This window comes from Pyrus communis, chromosome 7 (genome assembly GCF_041283825.1).
Source record: "Pyrus communis isolate YQ-2024b chromosome 7, ASM4128382v1, whole genome shotgun sequence".
NCBI classification, from domain to species: Eukaryota; Viridiplantae; Streptophyta; class Magnoliopsida; order Rosales; family Rosaceae; genus Pyrus; species Pyrus communis.
This window is the reverse complement of record NC_142571.1, coordinates 22474405-22496978: the sequence shown is the minus strand read 5'-3', so window position 1 is coordinate 22496978 and position 22574 is coordinate 22474405. Positions and strand designations below refer to the sequence as shown.

At 36.0% G+C, this 22574-nt stretch overlaps 2 protein-coding genes and 1 long non-coding RNA gene across 3 annotated transcripts; 2 read left to right on the top strand and 1 right to left on the bottom strand.

The window, feature by feature from the left end:
- The first annotated feature begins 3659 nt into the window (after positions 1 to 3659).
- On the top strand, positions 3660 to 7206 carry LOC137735246 (adenosine kinase 2). The gene is made up of 12 exons (XM_068474657.2): positions 3660 to 3834; positions 4433 to 4486; positions 4732 to 4778; positions 4926 to 4957; positions 5069 to 5170; positions 5266 to 5333; positions 5621 to 5697; positions 5791 to 5888; positions 5989 to 6059; positions 6155 to 6221; positions 6311 to 6494; positions 6809 to 7206. Exons 1-12 carry the CDS (start codon positions 3752 to 3754, stop codon positions 6949 to 6951), a joined length of 1026 nt encoding a protein of 341 aa, XP_068330758.2. The 5' UTR covers positions 3660 to 3751; the 3' UTR covers positions 6952 to 7206.
- Positions 7207 to 8800: 1594 nt separating this feature from the next.
- On the top strand, positions 8801 to 11463 carry LOC148695903 (uncharacterized). Its single transcript, XR_015964040.1, has 8 exons — positions 8801 to 9254; positions 9592 to 9654; positions 9957 to 10112; positions 10247 to 10320; positions 10559 to 10618; positions 10710 to 10805; positions 10907 to 10995; positions 11151 to 11463. It is a non-coding gene; the product is annotated as an uncharacterized LOC148695903 (long non-coding RNA).
- Positions 11464 to 12507: 1044 nt separating this feature from the next.
- On the bottom strand, positions 12508 to 12938 carry LOC137734398 (auxin-induced protein 15A-like). Its single transcript, XM_068473673.2, has one exon. The coding sequence runs from the start codon at positions 12933 to 12935 to the stop codon at positions 12552 to 12554; it is 384 nt and encodes a 127-aa protein (XP_068329774.2). The 5' UTR covers positions 12936 to 12938; the 3' UTR covers positions 12508 to 12551.
- Between the last annotated feature and the right edge of the window lie 9636 nt (positions 12939 to 22574).

Below are 22574 nucleotides of genomic sequence, written 5' to 3'. Positions count from 1 at the left end.
AACCTAAATTCGTTTCGATACGTTACTTGATAAAATGTGAATCGATGATCCGACCGTTGGATCGTCATCAAAATTGGATACATTATATTAGGTAATATTTAAAGATTATAGGAATTTACGGATCAGGAATCCGACTTACGGATCTTCCTGAATTGGATTTGTAAGTTAGTAAAATAAATGTTCACGGTCACTTGTTTTAGGCAATTGACGGAGATCTGACCGTTGGATCGTAATGAAATTTTAATATGTTATTATAGAAACATATTTTGGATCGTTGGGAGTTGCGGATTGGAAATCTGATATGCGGATCTTCCGGGTCAAGTTATACAGGGTTGTAAACCCTACCGTCGATCTTTGATCGACGGTTGACTTGTGGTCAATGGGTCTCAAACTATTTTAGAATGTCGTTGAGGTTGTGTTTTATGTGAATTACATATTCTACGGATAAGAGTTCTGAGATGTGATTTGATAATTGGTCACAGGGACCAATCATTCAGGACGCCTCGATGCGTGCGCTAGAGAAGTATAGCGTGGACTCCAGGTGAGTGGATCTTTTCCTTTTTATTGTGCATATTATTGAGAGTTCTATCGACACTTTTAAATTGATTAGGCATATTACTTTCATATATAATTATTGTGAATGCTTGAAGTACTATATGAACTACGAATGGCTTGATCCCTGTTTAGGGTACGTAGGCAGTCTAACGAGACGTTAGATGCAGCCATAAAATATTTGAGACAAAAGCCTTATTTGGGAAATTGAGTAATGCAAAGGAAATTGATAAAGACAAGTTTTAGTTTTGTGAATTAGTTAGTTAATTAGTGTTAATTGGGTTATTATGGATAATTATCCCTGAAAATAAGTAGTTCGGGAGTAGAGCGTTATTGATTGTACATTTCACACCGTATTGTTTATAATTGAGAATGTTTCGACATGGTTGAGTATTAGATTGCATCATGGTATATCAATATGTATATTACTTGCATATAATTATTGGGAATGCTTTCAAGTGCAAAGGTGAACTCAGGACACCCAGGTAAGTTCAGGTGAGTTTATGGTACTAGTTGAATCGATTGCGTTTTAGCATGACTACAGTTATGTGTTAGGCAACTTCGATACTGTCGTACTAGTTGCCACGAGTTGCATATGTTATATTGAGATGCATTGAGAGCTCATAAACCTGCACCCCGGTGTTAGTGCTCCCGCCCGTGGCCAGGGCACAGTCCTTCACGTGATGTTCACCTCCCGCACCTTATGCTCACCTTGGATTCAAGGTAGGTGCACAGTCTTGTCGTACAGACCACTTTAGGTGGTTCCGACTCGTAGGTGACCCACGATTATTCGCCCAGTCTTCACGTGATCGTAGCACTTATTTACACCCAGTCCTGTCGTATAGACCACTTTAAGTGGTTCCGACTCGTGTGCAGGTATACTTATTGAGCTATTGGCTAGCCAGGATTGATGAGATATGGATAAGTCGTACAAGTCACTATAGGTGACTCCGACTTATATGCTAGCCAGGATTGATGAGATATGGATAAGTCGTACAGGTCACTATAAGTGACTCCGACTTATATGCTAGCCAGGATTGATGAGATATGAACAAGTCGTACAGGTCACTATAGGTGACTCCGACTTATATGCTAGCCAGGATTGATGAGATATGAACAAGTCGTACAGGTCACTATAGGTGACTCCGACTTATATGCTAGCCAGGATTGATGAGATATGGATAAGTCGTACAGGTCACTATAGGTGACTCCGACTTATATGCTAGCCAGGATTGATGAGATATGGATAAGTCGTACAGGTCACTATAGGTGACTCCGACTTATATGCTAGCCATGATTGATGAAATACGGATAAGTTGTACATGTCATTTTAGATGACTCTGACTGATATATCACTTTGTATTGATTTAGTTCATTTGGCCTACTTATTAATGTATGGTGGATTTGATGGCAAACCGTGGTTTTGGTCATTTCTGAGTATGGTTTCGATATATGTATATATGTTGTACTGTCTTTTGGAAAACGATACGGATTTTACATTTAGGGGCATTACTTTTAGAAAGGTAGTAACTTTGGGAAGCTTGGTTTTATTGCTTACTCACACCTTCTGTTTGGTGCCCTCCAGGTTTTAGCTGCTGAGTTTGTATCGACAAGAATCTGTGGCGAATCTTAGTATTGATGGATATTTTTGAGGGTATGATTCTTACCCACATTACTGTACCTTACTTATGCTCTGACATCGCGTGTGAAATGGGTTCGCTCCCACTCATAGCGCACTCTGGTATTTAGACACTTTTAGATTCAAATTCATTCACTTTTTATACACTATCACATTTTATGGCTTCGTCACCTTCCAGGTGTCGGCCAGCACAGCTCGATTCAGGGTCCAAGTGGACTTTCTGGGTTGGGGTGTGTCACAATCTTCATTGTTACAAGTATATAAACAGATATTAGATCATATTTCTAGAATGGATGTCTATAAGAAAGTTATGAACATCCTTCCTATTGCTCCCTCGCAATATTAACTGAGTTTTTATGTTTTTTAAATAGTGCTTTAAATATATATATATATATATATATATATATTTGTTTTTTTTTTTTTAATGAAGCAGGGTCAGTTACGTGACTGCAGGGAGTGGTGCCACTACACAAGACTCTCGATTATTTTGTACTTGCTTGTAAACATTTATATACTTATATGTGAAAACCAAAAATTAAAAAATACAAACACCTACAACCAATTGACATTTTGAGGCGATCAAGTTAAGTTTTAGCATAGAACCTCTAAAATTTCAAAATTGGTCCTCAAATATAGTTACGATTTTTTGAAGTACTAACTTATGAAATCCCAATGTAGAACCTACAAATAAAAATAAACTAGCCTCTTGCCACACGCATACGCGTGTGTGGCAATTGGCCTTTTTATATTTTTTTTATTTAAATAATTAATTTACATATTTAAAAAAAATTATTTAAGAAAAAAAATGAAACGAAATAAAGATGTGAAACCACCCACTAATATGGGAGGTTTTGTTTTTCTATAATTTTAAATATTAAATTCAGTCAAAATAAAAATATGGTTAAATACTTTAGCTTTTTTTGGTTCAATTGTAATTTATGAAATTCTTAAAGGGTAATTTATGGTATTTTGAATGTTATACCATTTTAGGGTGCTCACTTTATATATACTAGTATTTGCCTACACAATTTGTGTGTATGCACACATTTTTCTAGGAAATGAGAAGGAGAGAAGGGGAGAGAGAGAGAACGTGAGGGAGTGGGAGTTTTATTTATTTATTTATTTTAAATATTAGAGATATTTTAACATCATCTGTAGATGAGGTTTCAATAAAAAAAAGTAAAATTTGGACATGTAAAATTACATTATTGCCCATCATTTTTTTTTATGCGATAGAATACTAAATTGTTTTTTCACCATCTTTTAATTGATAAAGATAATTTTATTAATTAATAGAGATATAAATATAGATAATCAATTTGTGAGTGGGTTGGTGAGTAGTAAAAAATTATTAAATTGAAATAATAATAAAATAGAAAATTGGAAAAGGGTTGGGGGTTGGTGACAAGTGACATCTCACCTCCATAATTCCCACGTCTGGTATTAAGCGAACTCCTCTGCTATAAATACTTTCGTCCGCAATCTCACGCCCTTTGTACTTAGCCGACCTCCCTCCCTCCCTCTGAAAACAACTCTCAGAACTCCTAGGAAATTTCATCAATGGCGCATGAGCAGATCCTCCTGGGGATGGGCAATCCACTTCTCGACATCTCTGCCGTCGTCGACGAAGAATTCTTGACAAAGTAAGCCCCCATATCAGCTTCTTTCATTACATTTTCCCATCTTCTCTCACTGTTTGGATGCTCAGAAATTGCAGGAAAACTGATGAATACGATCTGTTGTTTTTAGTTTTCGATTTCCTTTCTGCTTAGATCTGAAAGACTTAAACTTTGTGATTTATTTAAGAAACAGAGGAAAGTGATTAAGTAAATAGATCTGCAGGTTTTATTGGTTTCTGGTTTATTTCTGGGATTAACCCAATCCCATGGTTCATTAATCGGATTATTTTAGAAACCCAGATGAGCATTGGTTGAGTTTTTGTTGGTGAAATCATATGTGACTATTTTAGTTGGATCTGCTTTGATTTAGAAAAGGAAAATACGGTTACTTGCTTAATTTATTGAATTATCTAATTTCTTTTCCTATGATTAGGCATTTGAAAGTTTATTTACTTTTCTTTTTCTGTTGTAAGATTCATTTCCTGTTCATGTTTGGTTTCATTGTGTGATTTTAATATTGTATTTTAAGTGTTTCTGCATTTTGGTAGATTTTTTTTTCCTTCTCTTTTTCGATCTATGCATTATATCGTATGGATAACTAAATTGAGTGGTTTTTTTACAGATATGACATCAAGCCGAACAATGCCATTCTTGCCGAGGATAAGCACCTGCCCATGTAATCCATTTTTGTTCTTATCCTTGCTTCCTTGATTTTCAATTAGCAATTACTTCACCTGGATTAGAAAAGGTGTAACTTTAAGAGTTTAAGAGGGTTTTGAGTTTTCCGATCTCTTAGTTACTTGTTTGTAAATTTTTGTGAGAATATAGTTCAAACATAAGGTCATGATTAGTTTCTGGCGTTTGCAACTCCCTGAAATATTGCATTTTCTGATTCAATCTTTTTTGGATGGTTTTTAACAGGTACGACGAAATGTCTTCCAAGTACAATGTAGAGTATATTGCTGGAGGTAATTTTGATAAGTAGTTCACTTCGTTATTTGGTGATCCCATGCTTTATGATCTCGTCTAGAAAATTTACTGATAACGATGCCTAATTTTTCTGTCCTTTGCAAACCAGTGACTAGTGTTCTATATGTTCATTGTGTTATTTTCAGGTGCTACTCAAAATTCAATCAAAGTTGCGCAGGTTTGTTTATGTTTTTAACAGAACTTTTTATCATTATTTATCTTATGAAGATCTGATTCAATTGTATTATGCTGACAAAAATTTCTCAATCTGTGTGTTGTTTTACAATAGTGGATGCTCCAAGCTCCTGGCGCAACTAGTTACATTGGATCCATTGGCAAGGACAAGTATGGTGAGGAGATGAAGAAAAATTGTAAACATGCTGGTGTTAATGTGAGTTTCTTTACATCTTTACCTACCCTGCTTATTATCCCTCAGCTATTCTGATTTTTTTGGATCAAAAAATATTCATTTACATTTGGGTTCAGGTGCAATATTATGAAGATGACAAAGCTCCAACAGGAACATGTGCTGTTTGTGTAGTTGGTGGTGAGAGGTCAGTTTTACATCTCCTTTGGAAGATGAATTTGAAATTGTCGTCTGCCGATTTATAGTTTTATAAAGCAAATTTTCCTAGGCATTTCTTCTTTTACTTCTGTCAATACCCTGTATCATGCATTTTGATTTCATTCATTGCTCCCGTAGGGATCCTTGTATCTGTCATAAATTGTTGGAACAACAGGACCCCTGCATAAAGTTGTATATTTCATTTTCTTCTGAATTAGTCTTATAGTTTATTAAAACTTTGCACGGATTAATGTCTTGTAACAAATAATTGTACAGGTCTCTTGTTGCTAACTTATCAGCTGCAAATTGTTACAAAACTGAGCATTTAAAGCAACCTGAAAATTGGGTTCTGGGTATTACTTCCCTTGCTCTCTTGTTAATTCAGATTTTATCCTTTCCTTGGTTTTGGTCACATGTCCACCTTATGCAAACTCATGCTTGAACAGTTGAAAAGGCAAAATATTACTACATTGCTGGGTTTTTCCTTACTGTGTCTCCTGAGTCCATTCAACTGGTTGCTGAACATGCTGCTGCAAACAATAAGGTATCAACCATACAGTGTTTCTTAGCATCGACAGTGTGGTTGGATTCTCTCTTTTATTATCCAATTCAGTAGCTTCAGCTGCCTTCTTTTTTATCTACAGGTATTCACGATGAATCTTTCCGCTCCTTTCATTTGTGAGTTCTTCAAGGATGTACAGGAGAAAGCACTTCCGTAAGTCCCTCCTCCCAGAAAAGGAAAAGAAATGAAACTAAAATCTCTTTGTATTTCATGATCAATGTGGAGTACTGAATTGCCTTTTTGTATAGGTACATGGACTATGTTTTTGGGAATGAGACCGAAGCAAGAACCTTTTCAAGGGTTCATGGCTGGAAGGTAACATTGCTTAGTCTTTCTTCTTTCAAATTTGACTGAAGAACTTCTAACCTATACAAGTCACTAACTATAATGCCTTTTTCAATCAGACTGAAAATGTTGAGGAGATCGCCATAAAGATTTCCCAGTTGCCCAAAGCATCGGGTACACACAAGAGGATTACTGTTATCACACAAGGTGCAGATCCTGTTGTAGTTGCTGAGGATGGGAAGGTGAAACTATTTCCTGTCATATTGTTACCGAAGGAGAAGCTGGTTGATACCAATGGAGCCGGTATGTGATATCTCACCCGTCAATGTCATTGGATTCTTTTACCTTTTTCTTCCTGCCGTTCTGGGGGAGACTTAAGTTGTTTATTTGAAAGGAAATATAAAGCATGCATTGATATAATACTTGCCAATGCCATTTAGTCAGGAGTCTAAAGTCTTGAGCATATAAACTATCGATCTAGGCTATAAACAATTATTCATGTTATGTTACTGGTCAAATGCTTGAGTGAGATATCAGGATTACGAGTGAAGAATAGAAGAAATCTTGTTAGTTCTAACTTGTAACTAAAAAAAATATCATGATGTTTCTCGTGGCAGGAGATGCATTTGTTGGGGGATTTTTGTCACAGCTGGTTCAAGAGAAGCCAATTGAAAACTGCGTTAAAGCTGGTTGTTATGCAGCAAATGTTGTCATCCAAAGGTCAGGCTGCACGTACCCAGAAAAGCCCGTTTTCCATTAGGGTCATTTCTCGGCAGTTGAGCTCCATGTACCTTCTATTCATTTCGTGGTAGAGTTGGATTTCTTGCTGATGTAACTGTGGCAGACGGCAGTGCTTTTATCTCCTGAACCCGTTTTATCTGGTATAGGAGTTTATTTGTTCTATCTATGTTTATCTTTTGTGCGATCCTTGTCACATAAGGATGACATGGATTGCAAGTTTATTAAAAGACATTTTCATTATTAATATAAAAAAGCTTGAACTTTCATGGTCGAATTCGATTGAATTGCATTCTCTTGAAACTTGGTTGATGCCCTCAGAAATTTTCTTTTAGGGGAATATGATAGAAAATATAGGAGTGTAAAGTTAGTATCTTAACGAGGATACGTCATTTTTTTCTTATTCAAACTTGATACATCTTGTAACATTGAAAAGATAAGTGTAACGCGATACTACATTACTTAAACTGTTGCTTGATGCTGAAAATTTGAAAAGTACGTGTAGACGTAGGATGGTAATCAACCGGATAAAGCAATGTAAACAGTGATAGAATTATATGTATGTCATTAACTTCAAGCAGGATTTGTGTCGTATAATTGGCTTGGGAATCGCTCTGCCCATTTAAAACTAGAAATTGGAGCATGCAAAAGTATATTTTCAGTTGGAATATTAGCCTAATTAATTTGCTTCACCATCACGAATATATGTAAAAGAGATCCTACAACAGCATCTAGGAGATGGTTATAATTAACAAGGCTTTTGGCGAAGAATTATAACACTAACTATAGCATTACGCAGAGTAGTTTAGGCTAGCTATGGTGGAGTGGGACTTGCAATTTGAGAAATTGTGCTATTCCTATTTCCCCATGAAGTTGCATCTCTGTCATGCCGATCAAATCATAGTCGGCAGCACACTATGACTTGGAAAACTCGAAAAGGACTTACCTGCAACTGTGACATGGAACATCTGCCTCTTTTGTTAGGTGATGAGAAAGAAACGAAAGATGTTGCATGTCACGGTTAAGGAAGTTCTCCCAGGAAAACTAAGATGTACCAAGTCTATGAACGAGGTGGGTTTAAACTAGCATTGTAGTCAGAAGAAAGCTTAAATTTTTTGAGAATATTGTATGGACTAGTTAGCCTGAATTGCTTGGGCAAGCGTAAGTCCCATACCAGAAAAGTTCAATAGTAGTCTAAACAGTTGAAATATAGTATAGTGGACACTTACGGAGCCTGTAAAATGACACAATTTTGATCATAAATTAGCTTTGACTTATGAGCATTGAAATTGAAAATAACACAATGTACGAGTACAACAGAAATTTAGCTGCACACTTGCTAACATATTATTTCTATACTAAAACCCAAACTCCGGTGCACTGTTCACGGACAGTGCGAGGACGAAAATGCCCCCCAATTGGTCTTCAGAGTTTCTTTTTTCACAGTAAAATGGCGGTTTTGTCCTCCCAGACCATGCGTCTCTCATCAGTGTGCCTCTAGGTTCGATCTTCTTTTTCTGTTCCTTGCTTGGCACGCGTCCATCATCGCTGCCGTTTCTGTTTCAGTTCTCTGCTTTTTCTTTCTTTGCTTTCCATTTCTCTCCTCTCTCTCGCCGTCTTCTCAGTGTTTTGCAAGCTTTTCTCCCTTTGTCTTTGTCGCCATGGTCTCCATCGCTCTCAAGCTTTTCTCCCTTTCTATTTGTTGCCATAGTCTCCATCGCTCTCAAACTTGCGTTTCTATCCCTGTCAAATTTTGGCTCACTGGAAAAATCTGAAGTAGTTTAAGCTTCTTCAGCTTTTTGATTTGGATTGAAGATGATTTTAAGCCAAAAAGGTTAACGTTTTCTAGTAAGTTCTTTGAATCATACATCTCGGAGTTCTTTTTTTTTTTTTTTTTTTTTTTTTTTTTTCAAATCTATGGGTTGTGTTTTCTTCAATTTTAAAATATTAAAAATTGAATCTTTTTTTTTTTTTTGGGTAATATTTTTGATTAGATTATGCTATGGGTTCTGATGAGGCTTTGAATTGGGTTTGAGAGTTTTGATTTAATGAGAGAGATAAGGAGTATACACGGAGACAGGGAGTTAGGTCATTTGAAGAAATGGAGATTAGGGTGAGAGAAAAACGGGAGAGAAGGGGTAGCAGATTAAATTTTGATTTTATAATTTTGGGGGTTTTGTGTTTAAATTTTGCGTTTGTAATTTTGGGGTTTTGTGTGTGCTCTTGGATACGATTGAGTTTTCAATTTCAGGAAACGGTGGTGTTGCAATTTTGGGGCTTTCATGTGCAACCTTGGAACCACTTTATGCTCACGGTTTATAAAAGGTATGAAACCCCTGGCGTTTGCTGATGCGTTTTTTTTACTTTCTTAGTATGGCCTTTAAATTTTTTTGGTAGTTTCTGTAGATATAGCCTACAAATGTTGACCCGAAGGTTGGACATAATCCTTCCTATTACAATTTATTAACGTTAATTCAATTAACAAAAGTTGATTGGAATCTGACAATGATCTAGATATTTGCATGGGTGAGAGAATCTCGTTGACATTTTTCGATATTTAGATGGGATTTGTGTATGAATTTTGTTTTTGTAATTTTGTGTTTTGTTTATATTGTTAGATTCGTTGTCTGTGCGTATCATTTGCTTCTGTTTTTCGTTTCAGGAGACGTTACTCTTTGTTTTTTGGGGCTTTTGTGTGAAGCTTTCGAAGCCCTTTGTGCTCAAGGTAAATAATTTTGGTTTTTTCCTTTGAGGCTTTTGTGGAACAATTTTTTTTGTTTTTTGTTTTTGTAATATTGTGATAGTTTTATTTTGTATGTTGTGAAAGTTGATTGTTTGAGAAACTGAGTAACTGTGTATTTGTTTGTAGTTATGGTATGAGACGTGATATAAATTGAACAGGGTGAGATAAGGTATTTAGGTATCACAACAATTGATTGTGAAAAACTATTAACAAACTACATTTGAAACATTCATTCATTTATGTTATATGTGGTGTTTCCAAGCTTGAGTTCTTTTTCCATGCAGCCTTCTGTTAACCAATACGGGTCTATTCATTCTGGTAATGCTACAAATGGATAAATCACATCAGAGCGTCTGCTACCCCTTTGTTACCTGATTTCATGGATTCATATATGTGCTATCTCCATAACTATTATCTGTCTGCTGCCTATTACTATGGAGGTAAAACTTATGGGTGAAGTCTTTGCTTTAGATTGGTTTATTTATGGATTGTCAGATTCTTATTTAAATTCATGTATATTTTTTATATCAAAATTCATGTGTGTGATGTGAATGGTTTTGTGAATTTCTTTTAGGCTATGATGAGACTAGCAACAACTGGGAGGACTACTTGAGATATGTAAATCCTGAGGGAGTATAAATGATTTCTGTAAGTTCCTCTTCCAACTTCACAATTGTGAACTGGGTAGTCATTGCAAGCTTCCAGTGATAGTTGTCTAACGCTTCGAAGGCAGCTCTCTAAAATTTAAATTATCTTTCTGAGCTTTCTTTTCTTCTAATTACATAAAATTGATATTTTTTTTATATAGTTATTTATTTGTCATATGCTCTGGTATATCGATTTCTTTTTTTCTCAAAATTTTTGCTTCGTTTTATATAATGCATAGAAAGGAGGAACGCCCAAACTGGAGGTCAGTCAAGCATGACATCCTTTCTATAGACCAGAGGTCAGTCAAACATGTGTTATATGTGTATAGGTAGAGTTTCCATTGCTTGATTCTCCTCTGCTTATATCACTTTATTTGGTACCAATTTTAGGGGAAATTATGAGACATGGAAATTGTTGCCAAATGCGAGGACATAAAGTTGTCTATTTGCAAAATTACGATGAAGTGGCACAAGGACCCTAAGTTGGTATGTTCAAGTAGATTACCTGATCTCCTTAGTTGGGTTTAGGTTTAATGCTCAGTGGTATGTTGTGCTTCTGCTTCTTTTTAATTATCGAGGATATGCAGAGATTGCAAATGAAAAGATTGTATTTGCTGCGTTGATGCATTGTTGAGCCAGAGACGCAAAAGGAAGGATGTATTCAATCTCAAGATCTGTGAGCTTTCACTTCTTAATTTTATTATTATTAATTTTGTTTGCTCTTTGAAATTTGAATGTATTAGTTTTTTAATTTTATTGGGATTAGTTTACCTGAGATGGGTTTTGGCTATATTTTTAGATTATGAAATTTAATGTTAATTGATTTTCTAGGAAAAATGTGAGACTGAGAGTATGTTAAAAGGCTGAAACATTGCATAAAGTGGTTCCAAGAGCTTGAGCAAAGCTACTTATTAGAGCGTGAGAAGTTAGAGAATTTGATTCTGTTATTCGTAGACCATTCTGCCAAATCTCTAAGTTTGAAGCAGATCAATTTTTACATTTTTATGTTTAGTTTTAGGAAGAAATGAAAATGAGTTTTGCCTTTTTTGAGTGTTTCGTTAGTACTAGCTTGCTGCATATGCTATTCTCTGGGTGTAAATATAATTATCTAAGCAAGCTCACTTATTTTTTGAACTCTTTAACTGATTTGTGGCTGCAACAAGATATTTTTTTTTTGGATTTTTCCCAGTCTTTTAAACAGTATTAGGTTTCTGTCCTGCATGTCACCAGGCTTATTCTTTTTTCAATTCACATTAATCACGAATTTATAGTTGATTGGATTTCATTTTGGCTGCTGTAAATGGGTTTTCATCAGCATGTCTGACATGATAAAATCAGGTCTTTTGGATTAATTCAAACATTGTAAACATTTCATTTGTATTCTTGATCGTTGTTAATATTATAGTTACATGTCTAACGAAAAAGGATTTCTTTTAATGAATAATATGTGTCATTACCCAAAATGAGTTACCTTTGCTCAGAGTTTGCTGGTTAGCATGTTATGTTCCTAGGTAACATGCATCTGAAACTCTTTGTGCAGAAGAAGATATCTCATTACAACCACCTCAATCCAACAAAACTTTTATCACTCTTAAAACATTATTTGAACTCTCAGCTCAAGTAAGTCCTCAGTTTCCATATACTTTTTATTTCTTAATATCTACGTGGTTTTCATAGTTTTTAACCTTTAAATCACGTAACTTTATATTTACAATTATATTCTTTCTAATTGTTTGTATAGATTTCTTTTTTGCTCACTGCGAGATGATGTCATGGCGTGGTTTAGTGGTGTTGAATATAATTGGAGAAACTGATTCTTCAATCTACTCATGCTGTAGGATTTCAAAGTTGAAACCCACTTACTTTCAATCTTTTCGAACAAATTCACTTTGTAAAGTAACAAAACAATGATATTCCTAAAGGAAATAAAATTATTTGCTTTGCTGAGGTAGATTAATCCATGCTATAGTGCATTTTGAAACCTAAGTTATGGATGCATCAGTTTCAATTTAAACACATCTAGAAACTTAGGGATACATTTATTGGCTCACATTTGTATGTTGCTGGAAATTTAAAGATCTGTTGATGATACTAGATTTAACTTTCGTAACTTTTCAAACATAATTACCCATACAATTTCTAATCCCGCAGCAACGCGCGAGCATCACTTTCTAGTTCTTATCTAAATGCTCCAAGCATATAACAAAACTTGTGAAGAAAAAGGCAACGTCATCAAATATGATGAAGCCCTTGATCTAGTTCATAACTGATGCAATGAAGAACGTCGATGAAAATGTATTCGTTGCAAGGAATCCAGAGTTTCGTGTTGGCTGCAAACTGAAAAACTTCTTCAGCGAGATCAAGCAATTGCTGGAACAAAGGGTGGCTGAGTAATGTAACCTTGATGATAAATCTCTTGCAGTCTTCACCAACATACACCACAAGGTGGCCTCTTGGGACATTTTTGGGTACATAGTAGTCCTCTTCATGACGGCGGAACCACATTTTCGCATTGCTAATGTGACCCCGGATTGCACGCCTTAGGACTGTACCGCCAAGTTTCCTGCATCTGCGAAAGAATTGTTTGATGAGGAACTTAGCGTCGAATAGCATCATATCGATGTTCGTAACTAGTAGATACTGAGAGAATTGTAAAATATATAAGATTATTTTTCTCCAATTTGAGAGAGAATTGAAACACTTGGTGGGGGCTAGTGAGTTAGATCGCTGTCACTTGCTATTGGTGTTATAATAGGAAGAGTAGGTTCATAACCATTATTTTCATGTTTCCTCATCAGTTAATGAAATCATATAGGAAGAGGATTTCAGAAGCCAGGCAAGGCAATGTGGTTATAATCTGATGACGTATCAGTAAGTGGGTTTTGTTTTCAAACCTATGTTATATGTATAGTTTCTTTAATGGCTTAAGAATGTTTTACATCATGCCACAATCTTACTTAGAAATATTATTTGTTGATGTTGAGATTTATGAAATTATGATGGTATGATAGTACATATTTTATCTACTCATCATGCAGGCTTAAACCGGTGTCTTTAGTACTCGTTCGGACCAAGATCAGCTTTACATGTATGTGCAACACTTTGTTCACATTAGATCCATTGTACGTGCTAACCTATACTAATTGCTTTTGTATTTAGGGGTCGTATGTGATGCCCTTGTTGCCAATTTTATGTGTTTATGGTATTCGAGCGTAGATTATTATACCCAGCCCGTTCATGTAGTTACTTTCTTCATGGACTCGTGTCTGCATTTTTTATGAGCATATTGTGTTACAGTTGTTAAGATATTTGCGATTTACTCGTATCTTAAGCATAATGGCTTTTATACTATTTTGCTTTGGTTTTCATATTACAACAAGAGTTTACTATGTTACGAAAAGCAAAAGTTTTGGTAAATCCTTATTTTGGTCCATTCATAGTACGTTTTTCACCCTTCCAAGACTTAGTAGCTGGATACTATGGCAAGCGAGGAATCACTAGCGGTTTTGGCATCCGCTATAATTAATGTAGGAAATTTTATTCCTGTTAATTGTATAATATCCATCCTACTTAGGATGAAGATATTCTTACCTATAATGCACTTTTATCCATAATCTAATACTGCATGCATTTGTAGGGGTGGAAAAAATTCCCGAAAATCCCGAACCAAACCGAAAAAATCCCGATCCCAAACCAAAAATTTCCCAAACCGAAATTCCCGAAATTTTCGGGATGCTATCCCGAACCGATCCCAAAATTTCGGTATGGGATTCGGGATTGGCTTCTCAATATTTCGGGAATCCTATACCGAACCGAAAATATATAATATTAATTATTATATATATAAATATATTTATACATATATATTATTCTTTTATAATTGATGCTAGTAGTTTCTAATTCATGCTCTGCAACCTGGAATGCCCTACACCTTGCATATTTTTCCTGTTTTGTTTGATATTCATGTGGATTTTGTTATTGTTGCTGCCATGACTGATGATTTTAGATGACTTGATTCTTTTGTCTCTCAACAGATTGCAAAAAGGGTTTAATTAATTTGAATTTTGACTATGATAAAAACAATCAGGCATGCCAGTGTTCAAGTAAATGGTAGTATAAATGAAATGAAATTCCTAGTTTAAGAATGTGTTCTTGAATTATATATTTGAAGAACAATTCATAATTTCATATTTCAATTTGGAATTCTCGATTTGTCCCAAAATCCCGAAAATATTTCGGGATTCCCGAAAATTTGGTTTGGGATTGGTCTTCAAATTCCCGTCCCAAAAAATTTCGGTTTGGGATTCGAGATACTAATTTCGGTATGGTATCCCATACCGAACCACCCCTATGCATTTGTAATAAGAGTTCACCCACACTGCACTCTCTTGCTCTTAGTTTAACTTACTTCTAGACTTTGGTTTTAATTTACTCGTACTTTTTATACATAAATTACATAATATGATTTCGTCATCTTTTAAGTGTCGGCCAATATGCCTTGATTTTGATGTCTTTTTAGATATTTGATTTGGAGTGTGTCGCGATTGATCAATCATATAGGTGACACCACTTACACCTCCTTCAGGTCGGCCGTGAAACTATCTGGTATTAACAATAGATTAATGATCAAGTGTTAAACTTCAAGAGTAACTTGTTTCTTTTATTCTATTGCATTTCACTATATAAGTTTTGTTTTGAAGTGCCACTTAATTAGTATCACGGTCTAATATTATTTCTCTTCACTTGTAAGTAAGAGGTTTTACATTTAATTCTTACCAAAAGTGAATTCGAATCACTTTATTGTTAGTTCATTGTAAGTTAAATATACTCTCTTTCCTTTAGTGTATATAATATTGTTTGTTAAAAAAAAAAATGTTTTGTTTGGTGTTTTCTTGATAAATGCATGTGACCAATTGGAAGACATGTCAATTGTGAGCCATGACTCTCTCTCTCTCTCTCTCTCTCTCTCTCTCTCTCTCTATATATATATATATATATATGTATGTATATATCTGGCACACAGATTCAACTAAGACAACTTTCCGGGTACGTAAGTTGGTATATATACGTGGAGAATGAGACCCTGAACATGACACATCATTCAACTTAACAGCCGACAGGAGATTTGCCAATTTGGCTCCACTACGCAGTATGCACCCATAGAGGGGAGAAATTTTTAATTGTAATGAGAATACGGATGGTCCATTACGTGTTTTTATACAAGTGGTGAAAAATTTTAATTTTTAAGTTATTACCCTTTTAACACACATAATCTACTATTTATATAAGAACACGTGATGTACCATCTCGTGTGACGGTCACGTTGAAAAATTCCTGTACAAAGAGAGAGAGAGAGAGAGAGAGAGAGAGAGAGAGAGAGTTTATGGATTCTACGTTTAGAGAAGTTGGAATGTCAAATATGACAGTTCATGGACAAAATTTGAAGTCATATCGGAATATTATAAAAGCATTATCTTTTTATCCATTGGTGGCAGCCTGTCAGCTTTTGGATATATATTTTTGCTGTGTTACAATGTCACCAATGAAAGAACATTGCCTGTTGCAGATGTTGCATCTTTTTGCCTAACCTTTTCCCTTGTTGCATGTATGTGTTTATGTTCTGATTTTTTTTTTTTCATTTTTTAAGAAAAAGAGGTGGTAGCGTTTTATTCAATAACTTAAGAAAGTATACAATCATGATGGAGGATGTTTCGGAGTACATCTAGTGGCTCCTCAAACCAATAGTTAAAGAACATTCAAAATTAAGGTCAACTTGACTAATCTATGCGTTACAGAATAGGTAGAACGGCAGATATGACAAACTCTAGATTCATTAAAGTCCCGTACACAGGTTTTAATGTCATCAATTAGCAACTCATTGGAAGTCGAACCACTGTGCAAGCTGCCCATGGCTTGAACAACCAATAAAGCATCAGACTCCCAAGATTGTGCAAGCTGCCTATGGCTTGAACAACCAATAAAGCATCAGACTCCAAGATGATACACTGCCAGTTTTTCTGGGCAGCCAGCTCGAGACCTTCAAGAGCAGCTAGGACCTCCACCGTGTGGTTAGTCACGTAAGGTATCTTGCAAATGAAACCTCCAACATAGTTACCGGCACCATTGCGAAATACCACATCGGACTCCCCCAGAGTTTGTAGACGAACAAAAGGAACCATCCACATTAATCTTCATCCAATGAACTGGAGGAGGAGACCAATGGGAAGGAGACTGTTGAAGTCGATGCAAAGGAACAGGCTGAGCACTAAGGTAGTGAGAGAGATAGAGACCAGCTAATTGACTCACCAAGGCCGGACTTGCAGATTTGTCTTCCCAAAGAAGGGAGTTTCGAGCACGCCAGATTGCATTAATAAGGACCATTCTGGAACGCGACTCTAGGGTATACTGTGTGAACATTTGCCCGACGAAATTTTAGTTTGTCAACTTAAGGTATTTTACCCGACGATGTGTTTCGTCACGCCAAGTATGTTAAGTGTTGGGCAAACTTGACGCGTGTTGAATTTACCATCAATTCTCGTTATATCACATAAGAATTAGCATTTCAGTTGGAAAACACTATATGTTGTCTTTTGTTCATGATATTGCTAATGTGGACTTTTTGACATCTCATTTGAAGATACTTTAATATTTTATACACGATTAGGCTATGGACCCCATGAGAAGATTTATTTTTGGGTTTCCAGATTTGCTTTTGAGTGAATTACATTTGTGAACTATACCAAAAGAAAAATAAAAAAGTACCCCTTTCAAAATTAATCACATTTTGTTGATTGAAACCCGAAAATCCAAAACCTCACATTATGTTCATAAGTTGTGAAGTATGTGACAACCCGTTTCAAATTTTACGTTTTTATTTTATTTTAAAAGCGTGAATTTACGAAATTGCCCTAGAGGCAAGGACTTTGACTTCCGTTGACCATCGACTTGAGAGATGTGAGACTTATTCTTTAAGCATACCCTCGTAGTACTCTTTGGTACGAACGTATAGGCGAAAGCCGTTTGCGAGTCCGGATTATAACGGTATAGTTACGGACGTTCGAAATTGGTTATTCAAGGTTTAGTGTTTATTTAAATTAAATCCCCACTTTGTGGGGGAAGCCCAAAATTAGAAATGGAGGGAGGAAAGAAAGAAAAAAAAAAAAAAAAAAAAAAAAGAAATGGAGGTGGTTTCTGTCCACCCGTACCCACCGCGGGTCCATCTTCCAAGGCCGATTCCGGCCAACTCCGGTGGATTTTTTGGATGCCACCACCACCATCTTGAAGCTCTCATTCCCCTCTACAAAACCCACCCAATAACCACCTTGATTAACCATGGTATGAGGCGGTTTGAGGCCACGAAAGTTGACGAAAATCAATGGTGCTCCGGCCACCCTTTTCGATTTTCCGGCAAATCGGCAAAGCGATGGCCGATGCCACCACTTGGGCTTTGTAACCCATCATTCCAGGAGAAAAACCCAACCAACCTTGACCCCGTTGGACCACCGTGGACGACGAATCGACGTCGGGAAGTTTTAGGCACCCGCCGGCTTTGTGGGAAAAATTGACCATCTTCCGTCCACTTTTGGACTTCGTGGCAGGTATGAAAGTTACTCCACTCACTGAGATCTTCATTTCTGTGAAGTTTGAGAATTTTTGGAAATAGTTGGATTTTCTAGCGAGTCGGGGCGGCCGACCGCCACCCGCGGCGGCGCTTGGCCAGTGGGCCGCCAATGCTATTTTTAGGCTATGTCAAATGTCTTGAATTCAGTTTTGTCATTTGAATGACGTAGGTTGATAGTTGGAACCTAAATTCGTTACGATACGTTACTTGATAAAAATGTGAATCGATGATCCGACCGTTTGATCGTCACCAAAATTGGATACATTATAATACGTAATATTTAAAGATCATAAGAATTTATGGATCGGGAATCCGACTTACGGATCTTCCCGAATTGGATTTGTAAGTTAGTAAAATAAATGTTCACGGCCACTTGTTTTAGGCAATTGGCGAAGATCTGACCGTTGGATCGTAATGAAATTTTAATATGTTATTCTAGAAACATATTGTGGATCGTTGAGAGTTGCGGATTGGAAATCTGATATGCGGATCTTCCGGGTCAAGTTATACAGGGTTGTAAACCCTACCGTCGATCTTTGATCGACGGTTGACTTGTGGTCAATGGGTCTCAAACTATTTTAGAATGTCATTGAGGTTGTGTTTTATGTGAATTACGTATTCTTCGGATAAGAGTTCTGAGATGTGATTTGATAATTGGTCACAGGGACCAATCATTCAGGACGCCTCGATGCGTGCGCTAGAGAATCATAGCGTGGACTCCAGGTGAGTGGATCTTTTCCTTTTTATCGTACATATTGTTGAGAGTTCTATCGACACTTTTAAATTGATTAGGCATATTACCTTCATATAATTATTGTGAATGCTTGAAGTACCTATATGAACTACGAATGGCTTGATCCCTGTCTAGGGTACGTAGGCAGTCTAACGAGACGTTAGATGCAGCCATAAAATATTTGAGACAAAAACCTTATTTGGGAAATTGAGTAATGCGAAGGAAATTGATAAAGACAAGTTTTAGTTTTGTGAATTAGTTAGTTAATTAGTGTTAATTAGGTTACTATGGATAATTATCCCTGAAAATAAGTAGTTCGGGAGTAGAGCGTTATTGATTGTACATTTCATATTGTATAGTTTATAATTGAAAATGCTACAACATGGTTGAGTGTTAGATTGCATCATGGTATATCCATATGTATACTACTTGCATATAATTATTGGGAATGCTTTCAAGTGCAAAGGTGGACGCAGGACACCCAGGTAAGCTTCAGGTGAGTACATGTTGATGTTAGTGATGGTAGTGCGTACGATTGTGTTGAGATATAGTATAGCTCATAAACCTGCACCCCGGTGTTAGTGCTCCCGCCCGTGGCCAGGGCACAGTCCTTCACGTGATGTTCACCTCCCGCACCTTACGCTCACCTTGGATTCAAGGTAGGTGCACAGTCCTGTCGTACAGACCACTTTAGGTGGTTCCGACTCGTAGGTGACCCGCGATTATTCGCCCAGTCTTCACGTGATCGTAGCACTTGAGCGTATTTATTTACACCCAGTCCTGTCGTACAGACCACTTTAGGTGGTTCCGACTTGTGTGCAAGTATACTTATTGAGCTATTGGCTAGCCAGGATTGATGAGATATGGATAAGTCGTACAGGTCACTATAGGTGACTCCGACTTATATGCTAGCCATGATTGATGAGATATGGATAAGTCATACAAGTCACTATAGGTGACTCCGACTTATATGCTAGCCAGGATTGATGAGATATGGATAAGTCGTACAAGTCACTATAGGTGACTCCGACTTATATGCTAGCCATGATTGATGAGATATGGATAAGTTGTACATGTCATTCTAGATGACTTTGACTGATATATCACTTTGTATTGATTTAGTTCATTTGGCCTACTTATTAATGTATGGTGGAGTTGATGGCAAACCGTGGTTTTGGTCATTTCTGAGTATGGTTTGGATATATGTATATATGTTGTACTGTCTTATGGAAAACGATACGGGTTTTACAATTAGGGGCATTACTTTTAGAGAGGTAATAACTTTGGGAAGTTTGGTTTTATTGCTTACTCACACCTTCTGTTTGGTGCCCTCCAGGTTTTAGCTGCTGAGTTTGTATCGACAAGAATTTGTGGCGAATCTTAGTATTGATGGATAATTCTGAGGGTATGATTCTTACCCACACTACTGTACCTTACTTATGCTCTGACATCGCGTGTGAAATGGGTTCGCTCCCACTCATAGTGCACTCTGGTACTTAGACACTTTTAGATTCAAATTTATTCACTTTTTCTACACTCTATCACATTTTATGGCTTCGTCACCGTCCAGGTGTCGGCCAGCACAGCTCGATTCAGGGTCCAAGTAGACTTTCTGGGTCGGGGTGTGTCAAAGTATATATGACTTAATTTAGTTCTTTTTAGGGCGGCATTATAACGTTGCGTTGTCAATAAAGCCTAGCACTGTTACATTTCGAGGCGTGACAGCATTAATTAGACCATACTCCAAATTTAATTCATTAAACTTTGTACAGTTACAAATGAATATTTAATTCATTGTTACTTATCTTTGATTTGATATCAATTTTTAATAAATGACCATTCCTGTAACTGTTCGATTTCAAATTTAAATTTTAAATTTAAGAACGAGTGATCATGCATTATTTAGTCTTCCGACTAGGATAATAAATTTGCAAATGAGTAACTAATATCTATAAGCCAACTTTTTTTGTCAAACAAAATTCTAAAAAAATAAGGATTATAACCCTTTGTATATGATTACACCCCAATAAAACAAGTTAATAAATCATGGATAAATATATATGTGAAACAACAATTAATTAAATGTTTTAAAAATATATCCTAATAAATAAGAGAATTACAAAATAAAAAATTTAAAGAAAAAAGGAGTGAACCACCAGCAGAAAGCAACCCACCCACGTCTATCTTCTATTCTCATTTTGTGATCAAACTTCCTCCTTGTTCATGATCCCACGTTCTACAAAATTTCATTCCAGCTAGAGGAAAACGGAATCACAAAACCAAAAGAAGAAGAGTAATCGAAACAAGTGGAGAAGAAAACACCATGGAAGACTAGAGGAGCACACTAGTTTTTTTGGTGGCGCTTATTTATGCTTGGGGATCTTAATTATTCTCTTTCGAATTTTAACTTCTTTTGTTGTAATTATAAAATCATAGTAAAACATAATTATTTTCCACACAGTGTGTGGCCATTTTGCTAGTTCGATTTGGATTCAGAACCTAAACGAGGAGTGTTAATAGTATTACGCACTTGAACCTCTCCATTCTTGGCAAAAAAAAAAAAAAAACTAACCATCTTTCTTTAGCCCAACCAAAAATATATGACCCTAATTTCTAACCCCAACCTCATTTTTCATCACCATGTTTTGCTCCAAACCACCTAAACCATAGGTGCATCTTTCTTTCCTAAGCATGCGCAACTTCCCACCCCTTATATAAACCAATCCCACATCCAAGTTCTTATTCGCAGACTGAATATTTCGGCAAGTCGACCAATTCCCTCACAAATCATACCAAAAACCCAATAAAAACCCAGTTTTAAAAGACCAAAATGGCCAATACTAAAACCAATAAAATTCCTGCCATTGTTATCTGTTTGCTAGTTGTTATGGTGTGCAGCTACAGCATGAAGGGAAGTGAAGCGCTCTCAGACTGTGCAAAGCCATGCATGCCAGTGTGCCTGAAAGAGGAAGGCGCAAACATTCCCATCTGCGAGATTGCATGTGAGAATTACTGCAAACAGGTCTCTGGGAATGGTGGTTGGATCTGGAATAATAAGCATAACCTATGATTGATATTGTACCTTTCAACTGCAAGTACAATATACGTACGTACGTACTTGCAGTTTTTAGATTCATTTACGTACTTTTAATTTTTAAGTTGGTCAATAATGTGACTACGTACATGGAATTATTTTTTGATTACCAAGAAATATAGGGTAGCTGAATATTCCGTGGTAGATGTAATTAGCTAGAGATGCAGATCATGGATATGATCGTATTAAGTTCTAGGGTTTCTGGGATGTACATATTAACATAAATGCATCCTTTCATGTAATGAGATGTTATTAATCTTATTTATCCGCAAATCATAGTTTTTCACTGTACAAAAATAAAGTTAACGTTTTTATTGAGTTATTTTTGTATATCAGTAAAACTATGATCTGCAGGAAATAGAAAGAACTCTAAAGAAAGAAACAAACAACTTTCCTTTCTCAAAAATTGGACACATTAGCATTTAATAACATTTTTTTCTTCCACTATATTGAATTGTGATTATTTTAAATGTGAGAGATTTCATTCGTCAGAATTTTAATAGGAGAGATTTAATCTGTCAATATATATTGAATTGTGATTATTTTACAGAATTATTATTGACAATACAAAAATCTCATTCTGCACTTCTAATAATTGTATTTTCCTTTTTAAGTATAAAAAATTTTGGATTGCAAAATAAAAAATTTAGAGTGACAAGCATACAAGAATAGCATATATTAAAATTAATAAATTAAAATATAAAGTTATATTATGTGGTTTCACTAACAATTACAACAAAATTTTTGTGATAAAAGCCCGTGACTTGATGCAATTTAATAACAATTTTGTACAATTAGGAGTAATCC